Raw genomic sequence first — 20,159 nt, forward strand, 5'->3', positions numbered from 1 at the left:
AGGGTGGCACCTAGACCAGCTCATGGCCGTCACTGGTGCGTGGATGGGGCGATACAGAGGACACAGACGATACACCTCCCACAGAGGACAGCTTTTCGTTGCCTCTGGGCAGCCTGGCACACATGAGCGATTACATGCTGCAGTGTCTCCGCAACGACCGCCGAGTTGCCCACATTCTAACTTGTGCTGATTACTGGGTGGCCACGTACCGTCCTTAATTCCGTCACTGGAGCGTGATCGTAAGATGCGCAAGTACAAGTACATGCTGGTAGACTCGCTGCTGGTGGCATTCCTACCTGACAGCGGGGGCACAGTGGAAGCACAAGGAAAGGCAGGAGGACGAGGAAGAGGTCGCCAAAGCAGCTGGGGCACCGCCAACACCTCAGAAGGCAGGGTTAGCATGTCCGAAATGTGGAAAAGCTTTGTCAGCACACCACAACAACCAGCACCACTAGCTGATATGGAACGTCTTAGCAGGAGGCAGCATTTCACCAACATGGTGGAGCAGTATGTGTGCACACGCCTACACCTACTGAATGACGGGTCTGCCCTCTTCAACTTCTGGGTCTCCAAATTGGGCACATGGCCTGAGCTTGCCCTTTACGCCTTGGAGGTGCTGGCCTGCCCTGCAGCCAGTTTATTATCTGAACATGTGTTTTAGCACGGCAGGGGGCGTCATCACAGACAAGCGCAGCCGCCTGTCTACAGCCAATGTGGACATAGAAACATAGAAACATAGAATGTGTCGGCAGATAAAAACCATTTGGCCCATCTAGTCTGCCCAATATACTGAATACTATGAATAGCACTTGGCCCTATCTTATATGAAGGATAGCCTTATGCCTATCCCATGCATGCTTAAACCCCTTCACTGTATTTGCAGCTACCACTTCTGCAGGAAGGCTATTCCATGCATACACTACTCTCTCAGTAAAGTAATACTTCCTTATATTACTTTTAAACCTTTGCCCCTCTAATTTAAAACTGTGTCCTCTTGTGGTAGTTTTTCTTCTTATAAATATGCTCTCCTCCTTTACCGAGTTGATTCCCTTTATGTATTTAAAAGTTTCTATCATATCCCCTCTGTCTCTTCTTTCTTCCAAGCTATACATATTAAGGTCCTTTAACCTTTCCTGGTAAGTTTTATCCTGCAATCCATGTACTAGTTTAGTAGCTCTTCTCTGAACTCTCTCTAGAGTATCTATATCCTTCTGGAGATATGGCCTCCAGTACTGAGCACAATACTCCAAGTGAGGTCTCACCAGTGTTCTGTACAGCGGCATAAGCACTTCACTCTTTCTACTGCTTATACCTCTCCCTATACATCCAAGCATTCTGCTGGCATTTCGTGCTGCTCTATTACATTGTCTTCCCACCTTTAAGTCTTCTGAAATAATTACTCCTAAATCCCTTTCCTCAGATACTGAGGTCAGGACTGTGTCAAATATTCTATATTCTGCCCTTGGGTTTTTACGCCCCAGGTGCATTATCTTGCACTTATCCACATTAAATTTCAGTTGCCAGAGTTCTGACCATTCTTCTAGTTTTCCTAAATCCTTTTCCATTTGGTGTTTCCCTCCAGGAACATCAACCCTGCTACCTATCTTTGTGTCATCAGCAAAAAGACAAACCTTACCATCGAGGCCTTTTGCAATATCACTTATGAAGATATTAAACAAAATTGGTCCCAGTACAGATCCCTGTGGAACCCCACTGGTAACATGACCTTGTTTTGAATGTTCTCCATTGACTACCACCCTCTGTTGTCTGTCACTCAGCCACTGCCTAATCCACTCAACAATATAGGAGTCCATGCTCAATGACTGCAGTTTATTGATAAGTCTTCTATGTGGGACAGTGTCAAAAGCCTTACTAAAATCTAGATATGCGATGTCTACTGCACCTCCACCGTCTATTATTTTAGTCAACCAGTCAAAAAAATATATAAGATTTGTTTGACATGATCTCCCTGAAGTAAACCCATGTTGTTTTTCATATTGCAATCCATGGGATTTTAGATGTTCCACAATCCTATCCTTTAATAGGGTTTCCATTAATTTGCCTACTATTGATGTCAGACTCACTGGTCTATAGTTGCTCGATTCCTCCCTACTACCTTTCTTGTGAATGGGCACGACATTAGCCAATTTCCAATCTTCCGGGACCACTCCTGTTACTAATGATTGGTTAAATATATCTGTTAGCGGTTTTGCCAGCTCACCACTAAGCTCTTTTAATAATTTTGGGTGTATCTCATCAGGCCCCTGTGACTTATTTGTCTTCACCTTAGACAGCAAACTTAGAACATCTTCCTCTGTAAAGATACATGCATCAAATGATTTATTAGTCATTCTTTCTAGTGGAGGTCCTTCTCCTTTTTCTTTTGTAAAAACTGAACAGAAGTATTCATTAAGGCAGTCGGCTAGCCCTTTATTCTCTTCTACATACCTTCCATCCTTTGTTTTTAATTTAGTTATTCCTTGTTTTAATTTCCTTTTTTCATTTATATATCTGAAGAATGTCTTATCCCCTTTTTTCATAGACTGAGCTAGTTTTTCTTCTGCCTGCGCTTTAGAAGTTCTTATAACTTGCTTGGCCTCTCTCTGCCTAATCTTGTAGATTTCCTTATCTTCATTGCTCTGGGTTTTTTTATAATTACAAAATGCTTGCTTTTTATTTTTAATGATTTGGGCCACTTCTGCTGAGTACCACAGTGGTCTCTTCCTTTTTTTGCTTTTACTGACAAGTCTAATGCAATTTTCTGTTGCCTTCAATAATGCACCTTTTAAGTAGTCCCATTTCTCCTGGACTCCATGTAATCCGTTCCAGTCTGATAAGGACTCATTTATGTCTAATTTCATTTTTGAAAAGTCTGTTTTTCTAAAATCTAAAACTTTTGTTTTTGTGTGGTGGGACTCTTTCACAGTTCTTATATTAAACCACACTGACTGGTGATCACTAGATCCCAAGGTTTCGCCTACAATGACATCATATACCGAATCCCCATTTGTGAATACCAAATCCAAAATGGCCTCCCTCCGGGTTGGCTCCTCAACCACTTGTTGTAGAGATAACCCCAGTAGGGAATTTAGAATATCTGTACTCCTGGTAGAACTTGCTATTTTGGTTTTCCAGTTTATATCTGGAAGATTGAAATCTCCCATAATGATAACTTCTCCTTTCATTGTCATTTTAGCTATTTCTTCAACTAGTAGATCATCTAGTTCTTTAACTTGACCAGGTGGTCTATATATCACACCTACACGAGTTACTGCATGGTAAGCAAACTGCAACGTAACCCAAACTGACTCTATGTTGGCCTCACCAACTTGTATTAGGTTAGATTTAATGCTATCTTTCACATACAGGGCCACTCCTCCTCCTTTCTTGCCTTCTCTGTCTCTTCTTGTATAAAGAGTACCCTGGTATGGTTATGTCCCAGTCATTTCTTTCATTAAACCATGTCTCCGTAACAGCCACTAAATCTACATTCTCAGATGCCATTATTGACCCAAGTTCATTGATTTTTTTTACCTAAACTGCGAGCATTTGTAGACAGGACTCTGAGCTTATCATTTCTTAACCTCTGTGCTTCTGACCTGTTCTGGCATTGTTTCGGGGGGCAATTGGACTCTTTTATTTTCACTCTTTTGCCCCCCCTTCCTAGTTTAAATACTCTTCCGCAAATTCTTGGAGTTGTTTACTAAGTACATTTGTTCCTTTGAGAGAAAGATGGAAACCATCTTTTTTGTACAGTTCCTTTCTATTCCAAGTAGAGCTTTCATGAGAAACAAAGCCAAATCCTTGCTCTTGACACCATTTACCAAGCCATATGTTGAACTCCTTTATGCGCCTCTGCCTATCATTCTGAACATTATGCACAGGCAGAACTTCAGAAAATGAACTGGTGGATGCAAAATCCTGTACGCCATTACCAATTGTGATAAAAGATTTTTTCACCTCTGACACTTCATTGCAAGCCAGGTCATTTGTCTCTAGATGGACAAGAACATCCACGTCCCCTTCCTGCTTTGCTTGCTTAACAATATTAATAATACATCTTCTATCTCTTCTAGCAGTAGCCCCAGGGAGACATCTCACAAAACCATTTTCTTTAAGCTCCACACTTCTTATGATTGAATCCCCCAGCAACAGCTGCTTCCTTTGAGACTTCACTTTATCCTTTTTGTTGCATACATTAGACATAGGAGTCGATGGTTTCACACCCTCTGTGCTTGAGTCCATATCCATGTTGTCCTTACATTCTGAGAGTGCTGCAAATGAATTATGGAGAACCACCGACTGTGGGACATGTCTTCTATCCACCACTCTAAGACTTCCAGAACCTACAGTAACCCATCTGCCATTTCTGGGGGTACTCTGTGGCAGTGGCATTGCAGCAGTCCTAGCTGGAGTTTGTTTAACAGATAATTTAAATATTTCAGCTTTCAAAAATGCAATTTCCTGCTGCAGTAAGGAGAACTGTCTACAGATCTGACAGCATCCGAATCTCCAAAGAGTGGAACATGAAATAAATGCACAACAATTCCTGCACTGAACCAAGTCTGCCATTTTAAAGAGGAGAAAAAAAATAAAATAAAAAAAAATTAAATTTAAATCAAACAAATCTTACCTTTTTTTTGTATTGTTTCCACCTTCCAGCCTACCTCCTGCAATATCTCTATACTGTACTTGAAGGTAGTACTTGCAGCTAATGAATTAGGCCAGCTAATGAGTCTGTCTCTATATATACACACGCTGCTTCTCAAACTCCTCCCCCAGCAACAAATGTAACACCTTAGTGAGCTAGGCTCATTAGCAAACGCACAATAGCAGACAGCTGACCAAATTCCTTACCTCTTTTCAAGCAATGATCAGAAAAAACAACACAGATGAGCCAGTTGCAAACTCCAAACCAATCTCTTGCAGTTTCTCTTCAAACTCTTCAGTCTCCTGCAATATCTCTATACTGTACTTTAATGTAGTACTTGAAGGTAGTACTTGCAGCTAATGAATTAACAAGCTCACGTTCATTAAAATGAACCAGGCTTGGATCCCTCAGGGCTTGTCCGTACCTTGTGCAGAATAGACATGTATACCGGCACTAAGCAGTCATTGTTATACCTCAGCGCAATTGCTAATGTTTGTATTTTGGATATTTCACACTCTTTTGGAGTGTACCTTAATTTTGCAAAATGTAATTAAAACCAAAAACCTGTGTTGGCTATCTCGTCCTCCTCCACCGCCGCTTCCATCTACTCCGCTACGTCCACCGCCTCCTCAAACTCCTACTCCATATGGAACTCCACCTCATAAATCCATTATTTTTTTTTGTACGTGTTTTATTTTATATTAATTTCACTACTTTGTCATTTACATTTTCTGGTGGAATTCACCAATTTTTGGGTGTATAGTACCACTGCTATACCTAGTAGGCCGTTTAACAAAAAATATATATTTGTCAGTTACATTTTCAGTTGAAATTCAACAATTTTTGGGTGTGAAGTACCACAGCTATACCTAGTAGGCCGGTTAATAAAAAAAAAATTGTCAGTTACATTTTATATTGAAATTTAGCAATATTTTTGGTGTGATGTACCACTGCTATACCTATTAGAATGGAAAAAAATATATAACATTTGTCAGCTACATTTTAGGGTCAAATTCACAAAATCTCATCTCATTGATTGGACTCCAGTTGGCTGACACCTCACTTCAATTAGCTCTTGGAGATGTCATTAGTCTAGGGGTTCACATACTTTTTCCACCTGCGCTGTGAATGTTTACATGGTGTGTTCCATAAAAACATGGTAACATTTAATTCTTTGTGTGTTATTAGTTTAAGCCGACTGTGATTGTCTATTGTTGTGACTTAGATGAAGATCAGATCACATTTTATGACCAATTTGTGCAGAAATCCATATCATTCCAAAGGGTTCACATACTTTTTCTTGCAACTGTATATATATACACACACACACACTACAGAGGACAGTATATATACACTACAGAGGACAGTATACTGTATATACGGTTGTGTTCAAAATTATTCAACCCCCACTGAAATTGAGTGTTTTGGCCAGTTTGACATTGATTTTGATCATTTCAGTCATCTTGTTTACAATTAAATTAAAGAGGCCCTTGTAAGTCAGACAAATATAACATAACATTTATAATGAGATAACCACAAATGTCTTTTCTGTGCTCACATCATTATCAGTTTTATTCAACCCCCAAGTGACATTCAATCTCAGTACTTAGTACAACATCCTTTTCCAGTTATAACAGCTTTTAAACGTGAAGCATAGCTTGACACAAGTGTCTTGCAGCGATCTACGGGTATCTTCGCCCATTCTTCATGGGTAAAAGCCTCCAGTTCAGTCACATTCTTAGGCTTGCGCGCTGCAACTGCTTTCTTTAAGTCCCACCAGAGGTTCTCAATCGGATTTAAGTCTGGTGACTGCGATGGCCACTTCAAAATGTTCCAGCCATTAATCTGCAACCATGCTCTAGTGGACTTGGAGGTATGCTTGGGATCATTGTCCTGTTGAAAGGTCCAACGTCTCCCAAGCCTCAGGTTTGTGACGGACTGCATCACATTTTCATCCAATATCTCCTGGTACTGAAGAGAATTCATGGTACCTTGCACACGCTGAAGCTTCCCTGTACCTGTAGAAGCAAAACAGCCCCAAAGCATGATTGACCCCCCCGCCATGCTTCACAGTAGTGATGAGCGGCAGGGGTCATATTTGAATTCGCAATATCTCGCTAATATTTTGTAGAATATTCGTCAAAAATTCTCAAATTTGAAAATTTGCGATTTTTTTTTTTACTCAGAAAATCGGAAAGGTAATGATTGTGCAATATGCGAATTTTCGGAATTAGAATTTTTCAACTTACAACTATTAGACAAAGAAGATTATATCACTATATTAGCTAAATTGCTCTATTCGATTTTTTTAGAATATTCTCTATATTGCTATAACTTCGTTTTTTCGAATATTCGTAATATTCTAAAACAAGAATATATAGCAGAGAAAATCAAAAACACTCCTGCGCTCCCATACAAAAAAAAATCTACCAACCTACAGTTGGAGGTCCGCTGCACAGTGTATATAATGGGCTTTGCTGCTGACGCCCAGGATACAAAATTTATTAAATGTTGATTTACCTTACGGTAAAAGCTTACACTGGCGCTGGTAGGTAGAAATGTGACACATAAAATACAGTGGCTGGATGAATATTCCGCTATAGTAAAAGATGGATGTCAATTGACGATCCAATGAGTTAATCACCGCAATGATAATTACCTTTTCTCTGGAATGCTAGCAGGTGAGCAGTGAAGTTTTGCCTCTCTTCACACCCCTATACACACAGGAACGGGAACCGTGCAAATATTTAAAGAACTTAGACTATTTCTCCATCCCACATCCAGAGAAAAGGTAATTATCATTGCGGTGATTAACTCATTGGATCGTCAATTGACATCCATCTTTTACTATAGCGGAATATTCATCCAGCCACTGTATTTTATGTGTCACATTTCTACCTACCAGCGCCAGTGTAAGCTTTTACCGTAAGGTAAATCAACATTTAATCAAGAATATATAGCAATATAGCGAATATTCAAAAAAAACAAATAGAGCAAAATTCGCAAACACTACTACTCCTAAAGTCAAGTATATTGCAGCCTTCTTATTGGCCCACAAGCTAGAAGCAGGGAAGGATCATGTGTACTGATAAAAAAAAAAAAATCTAAAAAAAAATCTGAAAAAATTTGAATATTCAAAATTTCGAATATATATAACTATAACGAATTTTCGAAGTACCTATATTCGCGATAAAAATTCGAAATTCGAATATTCGTGATCAACACTACTTCACAGTAGGCAAGGTGTTCTTTTCTTCATAGGCCTTGTTCTTCCTCCTCCAAACATAGCGTTGATCCATGGGCCCAAACAGTTCTAATTTTGTTCCATCAGTCCACAGAACACTTTTGTGGTTTGTCCACATGACTTTTGGCATACTGCAGTCGACTCTTCTTATTCTTTGGAGACACAAGGGGGTGCGCCTGGGGGTTCTGGCATGGAGGCCTTCATTACGCAGTGTGCGCCTTATTGTCTGAGCTGAAACTTCAGTACCCACATCTGACAAATCTTTGTTCAGTTCCTCAGCAGTCACACGGGGACTTTTCTCCACTTTGCGCTTCAGGTAGCGCACAGCAGTCGAAGTCAGCATCTTCTTTCTGCCACGACCAGGTAGCGTTTCAACAGTGCCCTTTGCCTTGAATTTGCGAATGATGCTTCCTATGGTGTCTCTTGGTATGTTTAACATCTTTGCAATCTTCTTATAGCCATTGCCCTTCCTCTGAAGAGAAATCACCTCTTCTCTTGTCTTCCTGGACCATTCTCTTGACTTCACCATGTTTGTAAACACACCAGTAAATGTCTAGAAGGAGCCGAGTATCACAGTCCTTTTACATCGGCCTAATTGGTGCTTATTATGCTTGATTGCTGCTCCTTGACATCCACAGGTGTTTTCAATACCTGATCGAAAACACTTGAATGAACCTCTGTTCTTAAGAGTGGTAGTCTTTAAGGGGTTGAATAATTGTGTCAATGAAGAAATCACAAAAAAAAACATTTAATACTGTATTAAAAAAACAATTGATGTCATTTTAGTTGCATTTGGTTCTTTAAAAAGTCCTTGTAAGATTTCATTCTGAACACAATTACAAATGTACACTAAATTCCCTAAAACCCTTTACAGCATTGGGGGTTGAATAATTTTGAACACAACTGTATACTACAGAGGACAGTATACTGTATGTATATACTACAGAGGACAGTATACTGTATATATACACACACTCCAGAGGACAGTATACTGTATGTATATACTACAGAGGACAGCATATTGTATACATATACTACAGAGGACAGCATACTCATATATATATATATATATATATACACACACACACACACACACACACACACACACACTGCTCAAAAAAATAAAGGGAACACAAAAATAACACATCCTAGATCTGGGTTAATTAAATATTCTTCTGAAATACTTTGTTCTTTACATAGTTGAATGTGCTGACAACAAAATCACACAAGAAAAAAATATTGGAAATCAAATTTTTCAACCCATGGAGGTCTGGATTTGGAGTCACACACAAAATTAAAGTGGAAAAACACACTACAGGCTGATCCAACTTTGATGTAATGTCCTTAAAACAAGTCAAAATGAGGCTCAGTAGTGTGTGTGGCCTCCACGTGCCTGTATGACCTCCCTACAACGCTTGTGCATGCTCCTGATGAGGTGGCGGACGGTCTCCTGAGGGATCTCCTCCCAGACCTGGACTAAAGTATCTGCCAACTCCTGGACAGTCTGTGGTGCAATGTGACGTTGGTGGATAGAGCGAGACATGATGTCCCAGATGTGCTCAATTGGATTCAGGTCTGGGAACGGGCGGGCCAGTCCATAGCATCAATGCCTTCATCTTGCAGGAACTGCTGACACACTCCAGCCACATGACGTCTAGCATTGTCTTGCATTAGGAGGAACCCAGGGCCAACCGCACTAGCATATGGTCTCACAAGGGGTCTGAGGATCTCATCTCGGTACCTAATGGCAGTCATGCTACCTCTGGCGAGCACATGGAGGGCTGTGCGGCCCTCCAAAGAAATGCCACCCCACACCATTACTGACACAATGCCAAACCGGTCATGCTGGAGGATGTTGCATTCAGCAGAACGTTCTCCACGGCGTCTCCAGACTCTGTCACGTCTGTCACGTGCTCAGTGTGAACCTGCTTTCATCTGTGAAGAGCACAGGGCGCCAGTGGCGAATTTGCCAATCTTGGTGTTCTCTGGCAAATGCCAAACATCCTGCACGGTGTTGGGCTGTAAGCACAACCCCCACCTGTGGACGTCGGGCCCTCATATCACCTTCATGGAGTCTGCTTCTGACCGTTTGAGCAGACACATGCACATTTGTGGCCTGCTGGAGGTCATTTTGCAGGGCTCTGGCAGTGCTCCTCCTGTTCCTCCTTGCACAAAGGCAGAGGTAGCGGACCTGCTGCTGGGTTGTTGCCCTCCTACGGCCTCCTCCACGTCTCCTGATGTACTGGCCTGTCTCCTGGTAGCGCCTCCATGCTCTGGACACTACGCTGACAGACACAGCAAACCTTCTTGCCACAGCTCGCATTGATGTGCCATCCTGGATAAGCTGCACTACCTGAGCCACTTGTGTGGGTTGTAGACTCCGTCTTATGCTACCACTGGAGTGAAAGCCCCGCCAGCATTCAAAAGTGACCAAAACATCAGCCAGGAAGCATAGGAACTGAGAAGTGGTCTGTGGTCACCACCTGCAGAACCACTCCTTTATTGGGGGTGTCTTGCTAATTGCCTATAATTTCCACCTGTTGTCTATCCCATTTGCACAACAACATGTGAAATTGATTGTCACTCAGTGTTGCTTCCTAAGTGGACAGTTTGATTTCACAGAAGTGGGATTGACTTGGAGTTACATTGTGTTTAGGTGTTCCCTTTTTTTTTTGAGCAGTGTATATATATATATATATATATATATATATATATATATATATATATATATATATACACACATACATACATACACACACACACACAAACTAAGAAGACAGGTTGGCATTAGCAGGAGCTGCTCAAACCCACATGCAGTTGTGCATATATATAGGGGAGCAAATCCTGCACTTGTGGCCCGTTGCTAATGGCAATCCCCAGCAAAATGCATACAATGGAGGATGCCCGCGGCGAACCACAAGTACCACAATAGACATCCTACACAAGGTAACAAGTGTGGATGTGATAATTAATATAACAATATAACAAAACAATAACAAACATAGGTGCACTCTGCAGTCTCACTAATTCTCAAACTGATTTTAAAATTGAGAGATGCTGGAGGTAACTGGTGAGTTGTTTGCGAGTCGGCCCTATGCTTCTGTAATTTGCCCACTGGCTCCTGGTATCGCCTATACGGCTCAGGTAGGAGAGTGTAGGGTCCCGGGCTACTTGAGAAACCTTGTCGTGGTGTCCGGGCTTAGACATGTTCTACACCGTAGGACATGTTGACTAATCTCTCAATTTTAAAATCAGTTTGAGAATTAGTGAGACTGCAGAGTGCACCTATGTTTGTTATTGTTTTGTTATATTGTTATATATATATATATATATATATATATACACACACACACACACACACACTACAGAGGACAGTATACTGTATATATACTACAGAGGACAGTATACTATATATATATATATATATATACACACTACAGAGGACAGTATACTGTTACAGAGGGATCTGGATAGATTGCAGGCTTGGGCAGATAAGTGGCAGATGAGGTTTAACACTGAGAAATGTAAAGTTATGCACATGGGAAGGAATAATGCAAGTCACCCGTACACACTAAATGGTAAAACACTCGGTAACACTGACATGGAAAAGGATCTAGGAATTTTAATAAACAGCAAACTAAGCTGCAAAAAAAAGTGTCAGGCAGCTGCTGCCAAGGCCAATAAGATAATGGGTTGCATCAAAAGGGGCATAGATGCCGGTGATGAGAACATAGTCCTGTCACTTTACACATCACTAGTCAGACCACACATGGAGGACTGTGTACAGTTCTGGGCTCCTGTGAACAAGGCAGACATAGCAGAGCTGGAGAGGGTCCAGAGGAGGGCAACTAAAGTAATAACTGGAATGGGGCAACTACAGTACCCTGAAAGATTATCAACATTAGGGTTATTCACTTTAGAAAAAAGACTGAGGGGAGATCTAATAACTATGTATAAATATATCAGGGGTCAGTACAGAGATCTCTCCCATCATCTATTTATCCCCAGGACTGTGACTGTGACGAGGGGACATCCTCTGTGTCTGGAGGAAAGAAGGTTTGTACACAAACATAGAAGAGGATTCTTTACGGTAAGAGCAGTGACACTATGGAACTCTCTGCCTGAGGAGGTGGTGATGGTGAGTACAATAAAGGAATTCAAGAGGGGCCTGGACGTATTTCTGGAGTGTAATAATATTACAGGCTATAGCTACTAGACAGGGGTCGTTGATCCAGGGAGTTATTCTGAGTGCCTGATTGGAGTCGGGAAGGAATGCCTTTTCCCTAAAGTGGGGAAAATTGGCTTCTACCTCAGTTTTTTTTTTGCCTTCCTCTGGATCAAACAGGCCGAACTGGATGGACAATTGTCTTTTTTCGGCCTTATAAACTATGTTACTATGTTACTAATTCTAGTCTCTTTCTTTAGTACTACACCGATCCCCAGGGTGCAATGGCATAAGGGAGTACACAGTGACATTTCATCAGGGCCACTACCACCCCAATCCTCTGCACCGGCTCGGTGCAGCTACAAGTTCCTGGTCATGAAATTACATCATGTAAAGGGACTTTGAGTCATTAGCACTGTATGGCAGCAGCAGAGAAGCTAGTTGCACCCTTGAATATGAGATAGACCAATACATTCAACTTCTGTTTCAAGCACCTACTGTATGTTGCTCCTCAATCAGGAACATGTAGGATTCATTGCTATTATTGCCCAAAAAATTCCTACTATTGTATTAACAACGTGTTGCATAATAAGTGACCCCGCTCACTCTGGCTGTTTTGTTTAACAGATTTACTACCACGGATATTTCATCCACAATGGAAGCAGCGCTAAGGTAGAGTGTAATGTGCAGCCTCCAGGACCTGACGTCTGTACATACCGTGACGTACAATCCAGAGAGGAGTGGTTCTGCAACCGGCCAAAGGACTTTCCCTGCAGTGCCTACCGGGAGCATTCAGGAGGTGCCAGACGCCCAATACTCAATGCCACCGAGCAGCAATTCCTACAAAAGTGAGTACAAGTAAGAATGGACATTGGGTATTACATCATGTCATGCTTCTATGTGTTGTGCCCAATGGTCACCCAACTCAAACCTTCTCATAAATCTTATCTTTACATAGGAAATATCAGGGGTATTAGATGGTTCATACTGAACATAGAATGGATATACAGTACAGACCAAAAGTTTGGACACACCTTCTCATTCAAAGAGTTTTCTTTATTTTCATGACTATGAAGGCATCAAAACTATGAATTAACACATGTGGAATTATATACATAACAAACAAGTGTGAAACAACTGAAAATATGTCATATTCTAGGTTCTTCAAAGTAGCCACCTTTTGCTTTGATTACTGCTTTGCACACTCTTGGCATTCTCTTGATGAGCTTCAAGAGGTAGTCCCCTGAAATGGTTTTCACTTCACAGGTGTGCCCTGTCAGGTTTAATAAGTGGGATTTCTTACCTTATAAATGGGGTTGGGACCATCAGTGGCGTTGAGGAGAAGTCAGGTGGATACACAGCTGATAGTCCTACTGAATAGAATGTTAGAATTTGTATTATGGCAAGAAAAAAGCAGCCAAGTAAAGAAAAACGAGTGGCCATCATTACTTTAAGAAATGAAGGTCAGTCAGTCAGCCGAAAAATTGGGAAAACTTTGAAAGTAAGGGCTACTTGACCATGAAGGAGAGTGATGGGGTGCTGCGCCAGATGACCTGGCCTCCACAGTCACCGGACCTGAACCCAATCGAGATGGTTTGGGGTGAGCTGGACCGCAGAGTGAAGGCAAAAGGGCCAACAAGTGCTAAGCATCTCTGGGAACTCCTTCAAGACTGTTGGAAGACCATTTCAGGGGACTACCTCTTGAAGCTCATCAAGAGAATGCCAAGAGTGTGCAAAGCAGTAATCAAAGCAAAAGGTGGCTACTTTGAAGAACCTAGAATATGACATATTTTCAGTTGTTTCACACTTGTTTGTTATGTATATAATTCCACATGTGTTAATTCATAGTTTTGATGCCTTCATAGTCATGAAAATAAAGAAAACTCTTTGAATGAGAAGGTGTGTCCAAACTTTTGGTCTGTACTGTACATTAAATATTTATAGGGGGAAGGTGATCATAGACAATAAATGATTGTTACCCAATTCAGTTGACTTTTGAGTGATTGCTCATCATATCTATGAGTACGTTTAAAGTGTTAAGGTTTTGTAGTTCTCCATGGGGCAACCATTGTACACAAGAAACATAACGTCTGAAGTCAAGAACCACCAGATCCCAGTCTATGTGCTGTGTCCTCACAGGTCAATCACTGATCAGACAATTTCATCAACTCTGAGAAAAATCACCATTCTTCCCCAGACTTCCAGTACAGGTGAGAACATTTGGGAGGTGGGACAATCGTGAATGTTTTACTTCTGGTAACATGAGAAGTCATTGCACAATGTCATTGCAGATGAAAGAAGTGTTTGTAGACCTGGACTCTCCATTCCGGACCCCTCGGGGTATTATTATCAGGATGTGTGGCAGTCTCGTGTCTGCAGGAACAGACGCTTCACTTCTCCATCCAACGTCACCTCCTGTCTGAAGGCAAAGGTTGTCTACATGTTTGGAGATTCAACGCTTCGCCAGTGGTGGGAATACCTTATACATTTCGTCCCATGTGAGTTGCTGCAAAAAGTACAGCAGTTTCTCATTATTATTTATGAAACTCTTGTAGATACCGCTAAAAAAGATAATGGATCACGCTTGTCATGTATGCAGTGAGTGTGCATGTGTGTGTCTGTATATTACACTCATCAGCCATAGCATTAAAAGGGAAGATAATAACACAGAGTATCTGGTGACCTGGTGGGAAATATTAGGCGGCAAGTAGACAGTCAGTTGTTAAAGTTGATTTGATGAAAGCAGGAAAAATGGGGAAAATGTAAGGATCCAAGTGACTTTCGCAAAGGCCAAATTGTGGTGGAAAGATATCTGGTCAGTGCATCTCCAAAACAGTTGGTCTTTTTGGATGTTCCTGGTATGTAGTGGTTATTACTAAAGATGAGCGAACCACTTGAGATTCGGTTTGGTTCAGGTTTGCCGAATTTTTGAAAAATGTGGTTCGATCCGAATCATTTTGGACCCAACAAAAGTTGCTCCAATTGCCATGATATATTATAAAATGGTATATAATACCTTCTAGTGTCCAAGAATTTTTAGGGAAACTTGTTATTTAATTTTTATTTTTTTTTATGATTTTTTTTCTGCAATAGTAGAGGCTGCAGAAGCAGCATAGCATGGAACATACAAGGCTGTCTGTGGGTGGTAGTAGTAGTGGTGGTAGGGGTAGTTGTAGTGGTAGTAGTGGCAGATGCTTTGTGGTAATAGCAGTGGCAGTAAGGATTAGCAGCGAGGAGCAGCAGCAGCCATATGGTACTTGTTGGCCAGCCGGCAGCAGCATAATGCAGGCTGCAGCAGCCTTACGGAACATGATGGTTGGCAGCCCGTGGCAGTGGCATGATGGAGACAGGCAGGCAGCAACAGTGGCAAGATCTATTCGGCCTCAGTCAGAGGAGTGTGAAAATCCTCCCCAATGCACACTTGGTTCATTTTGACAAAAATTCTGTTTTGGACATTGGTGGAGGACAACTTGGTCCATTTGGGTGTCAGCTCGCCCCCCGCAGCACTAAAAAACCCTTTCCAGGATGACATTGGAGGTTGGGCAGGAAAGAAAATGTGATGTGCCAGTTCGGGTCACTGTTCCAGTCTGTCTGTCCAGAATTCCATGGTCTCAAGGAACAGGGTATCAGAGAAGAAGACCGGCACTTCGCAGATGTAGATCACAATGTAGATTTATTCAGTCACATATTCAAGTGGCATAGTGACGCGTTTCAGCACAAGTGTGCTTTCATCAGACTGCAATGAAACATCTTACTCTCCAGCTATTTATACATAAATGAAACACTAAGGAACTGACATCAGAGGAGCTCTGCCTCCCTCATTAAATAAAAATTCGCATATCAAATAATCGCAATGGAAAATTTGCAATTGAAAATTCGCAAAAAAAATTCGCAAAAACATATCCACTCTGTACTGGCGAAGATTTTCAGTCAAATAGTCCATTTTTGCAGTGATTAATCACGCTGAAGAAAGAAAGAAATATATTTATCGGATTGCATAAGGCCGAATGCCTTATAGGAAGCAGGACACATTGGATCCAGTAAGCCTCTCTTTTCAATAACAATTTGTTTCTGTCACCCCCTCGGCGGGGTAATGATACACCTTCAATGATCTGATACCTCAACTGCGAGATGTTATGTTTTTTTATCATGAAAATGAAGGGGTATTGGAAGTAATAAATTCTGTTTACGGATAGTAGATTTGTGTTTACTTAGTCTGTCCTTCATTCTCATCGAGGTTTCCCCCACATATAGTAATCCACATGGACATTTAAGAATGTAAACCACAAATCTACTATCACAGGTGAACGTGCCCCTTATTGGAATATTTTCACCCGAGTGAGGGTGGGAAAAACATGAACCCTTTATGACGCTGGAACAATTGACACAATTTAAACAAGGAAAAGTGCCCCGTCCAGGTGTAGATAAAAAACTCTGTCCTCTTTCTATTTTATTACTTCCCACGTCTGCTTGGACTATTTTATCCCTAATATTTTCTGCCCGTTTGTAGCCTATCATGGGTGGCCTCTGGAACTCTCCTATCCGTGGATAGGACTTAGATAATATGTGCCAATGTTGATTAACAATAGTCCTCAGGCGCTGGGACCAGGGATGGTATTTAATCACTAAGGGGATCCTTGTTTCTTTCTTAGTTCTATCCGGTGGTGTAGTCTCAGCTTTATTACGCTGTATTTCCAATCGATCAGGGGGGTAGCCTCGCTCTCTAAATTTATTGGTCATATCGTCTAATCTTGTTTGACACATATCCCTATCACTAACGATCCGTCTAACCCTCTGGTATTGTGAATATGGGATAGATTCCTTGATGGTTGCTGGGTGACTACTTGAAAAGGACAGCAAACTGTTCCTATCAGTTGATTTCACAAATAAATCCGTCTGTATCTTACCTTCTTTGTCCCTAGTCACCCAGGTATCCAAAAAGGAAATTTTATCAGAACTATAGTGTACAGTGAATTTAAGTTCATCCCAGATGGAATTTAAATACGTGGTAAATTCCATAAGGGATCGGACGTCGCCTCGCCATACGCAAAAAATATCGTCGATGAATCGTTGCCAGAATATACAATGTTGATGATATAGAGGGCTAGAGTAAACAAATTGACACTCAAAAGAAGCCATATATGTATTTGCGTATGGCGGCGCGACGTTCGATCCCATCGCGGTCCCACGGCACTGCTGATAAAAAGAATCTTGACACAAAAAATAATTTTGCTCAAGAACCATTTTCAAAAGTTCCAGAAAAAAATGTGAATTTTTATTTAATGAGGGAGGCGGAGCTCCTCTGATGATGTCAGTTCCTTAGTGTTTCATTTATGTATAAATAGCTGGAGTGTAAGATGTTTCATTGCAGTCTGATGAAAGCACACTTGTGCTGAAACGCGTCACTATGCCACTTGAATATGTGACTGAATAAATCTACATTGTGATCTACATCTGCGAAGTGCCGGTCTTCTTCTCTGAAACGTTTGTCTGGACGCCATTCCACGGACACGTGCACCGCGAATTCAAAGAAGGTAGTGCCGCCCTGCTTTTTACTAGAAGGAACAGGGTATGTGACAGAGACTGGCCAGAGTTTAGGTAGGCCTGAACCTGGGTGTTAAGGTGGAAGCTATTAGCTTGCTGACTGGCCTTAGCCTGGAGTGGCAAGTGGAAAAACTGCTCCATCATGTTAAGGAGACTAAAATGGCTTCTGCTGCAGCTTTTGCTACTTATGGGGTGGAGAAGCAGGCATCCATTTACCCTGGGCTGCAGCAAGCTTGCATGCACAGTGTTTCCTGGTAATAATATAATTTGTGGTCATGGCTACGGCCAAGAGATATCCGAAGAACCCTAGGGAGAGAAACAACGGGAACAACCTAACCCAGCTAGGAGTGTCTTAGCTAACCTGACTAAATGGCTTGTTGTGTGCCCTAAGCCATGATCGTGGGTAGGCCTATAAGTGGGCAAAAACCAAGCCAAGTAGGGTAGAAAAGGAACTCGAATGGCATGTGCAAACTAATACCCAAGCCAACTGCAAGGAGTCAGGGATCTAGAGCAAAAAATTCGGAGTGTATGAGGCAAGGCCAGAAGGAGACCTACAACCCATCTTGTGGATGACAAGGCCAGAGACATGATTCTCAATATTGCGGATACTGCCCCAAAGCGGAATGGAGGACCGGGGATATGTTGTGAAATGGATCATGAAAACCAAATGAACCTTGTAAAGTTTTGGTTCCATGGAGTACTGGCAATGCCCTAGCCTCAGGAGATCGTGGGACCGAAACCTAACTGCCTAGACTATGCAGGAATGAGGGCCAAAAATAAGCTACGAAGCCATAATATACAAGATTCTGTCTATGCCCTCCCATGAGTGAGGGAATGCAATTGCAATGAAGCTACCGGCGAAAATGAATTCTTGGTCGTGGTAAAAAGGCAAAGACTTTGCACGGGGACCTGGTTGGCAAGATATGATCGACTACGATCAGAGACTGAAATGCTAGAGGGAAATACCCTACTTGTTCCTCCTCTGGCAGGACCTGAACGAAAGCATGAACAATTAAAGCAAGACGAAATATCTGCGTAAGACATGACAATGATGCTGTAGGGCGAACCGGGACAAGTTTGCGGTCAAAACATAAAGTGAGCCATCAACATGGATAATTGGGAAACTAGGGAAGCAGGTATGTATGTGATACATACGGGCCAAATCAGCTCAGATGCACAGATGGACAACCAACCAGGCAATCAGCCCAGCAGGACTGAAAACAGTCATCGGGCCCCCGAAGCCATGGGGCCCCCAAAGCCGCCATCGGGACCCCGAAGCCATGGGGCCCCCAAAGCCGTCATCGGGCCCCCAAAGTCATGGGGCCCCCAAAGCAGTCATCTGGCCCTCAAAGCCGTCACCGGGCCCCCAAATTCTTTACATATTTTATAGCCGGCTTGATAATTCCTGGCCGTGTTGGAGGAGAGGGAATGTTGTACCAGGTTCCTGGCGTGAGAAAGGAGGGACTCTAATCCATCACCCAGGAATTGAAGGCTGGGAGAGGGGACCCCACGGGATCTGCTTCTGGCATCACCTGGAAAAAAAGGGGGTGACCCAGAAATACCGCACCACGTAGCTCGGTGAAGGACCGACTTGGCAGTGCCAGGAAAAAGTAAACCAGGAAGGGACAGGCATGGGTGAGACGAGTGTGAAAGAGTAGGGGGCCTGTGCGGATCATGGGGAAGTATCGTAATGGATAGGAGGCTAAGCCTGGACAGATCCGCCGACAGCGGGAGATCCTGGAAAAACCCGGAATAGTAGACATGCAGGGAGACCAGACCTGAACGTACCAGGCAGAGAAGGAAGAACAGGGCCTGGACGGACCCGGGGTAATGATTAGAGATGGCCCGAACTATCCGACGGCGAACAGTTCCCGGCGAACATAGCTTGTTCGCGTTCGCCTCTGCCGGGCGAACACATGCGATGTTCGGTCCGCCCCCTATACATCATCATTGAGCAAACTTTGACCCTGTACCTCACAGTCAGCAGACACATTCCAGCCAATCAGCAGCATACCCTCCCTCCCAGACCCTCCCACCTCCTGCACAGCATCCATTTTAGATTCATTCTGAAGCTGCAGTCTTAGTGAGAGGAGGGAGACTGTAACTGCTGCTGATTTAATTGGGAAATCGATAGCTAGGCTAGTGAATTCAGTGTCCACTCCAGTCCTGAAAGACTCATCTGATCTCTGCTGTAAGGACAGCGTCCTGACAGCACCCCAAAAAGCCCTTTTTAGGGCTGCAACATTAGTCTGCTTTTTTTTTTTCCTTTATATACATATTGCAGTTGCCTGGCCTGCCTGTGTGTGAGGAGCTGCAGGCCCACAGACTGTAGTGTGCCCACTGCCAGTGCTCACCCCTGTCATTCCGTGTGGCACAGGACTTTGCTTAAAAAAAGGCACTTAATTTTTACACTTTAATCTAAGGTTAGTTGCCTGCCAGTGTGTGTCAGGCTGACTTCCACTGACTGTAGTGTGCCCACTGCCAGTGCCCACCACTCATACCGGCTGGCACAGGACTTTGCATAAAAAAGGCATTTAATTTTTACACTTTAGTGT

The 20,159-nt window shown here is 42.5% G+C and overlaps 1 protein-coding gene across 1 annotated transcript in view; it reads left to right on the forward strand.

Moving 5' to 3' along the window:
- The window catches only part of LOC121001655 (NXPE family member 3-like), a gene marked incomplete at its 5' end in the record, with an annotated part of 189,723 nt that overhangs the window by 59,411 nt on the left and 110,153 nt on the right, over positions 1 to 20,159 (forward strand). Inside the window, 3 exons of the mRNA XM_040432831.1 lie at positions 12,688 to 12,908; positions 14,200 to 14,270; positions 14,352 to 14,558. Coding sequence (XP_040288765.1) covers positions 12,688 to 12,908; positions 14,200 to 14,270; positions 14,352 to 14,558 — 499 coding nt within the window. The remainder of the gene's footprint in view (positions 1 to 12,687; positions 12,909 to 14,199; positions 14,271 to 14,351; positions 14,559 to 20,159) is intronic.

The sequence above is a fragment of the Bufo bufo genome, chromosome 5 (genome assembly GCF_905171765.1).
Source record: "Bufo bufo chromosome 5, aBufBuf1.1, whole genome shotgun sequence".
Classification (NCBI taxonomy): Eukaryota; Metazoa; Chordata; class Amphibia; order Anura; family Bufonidae; genus Bufo; species Bufo bufo.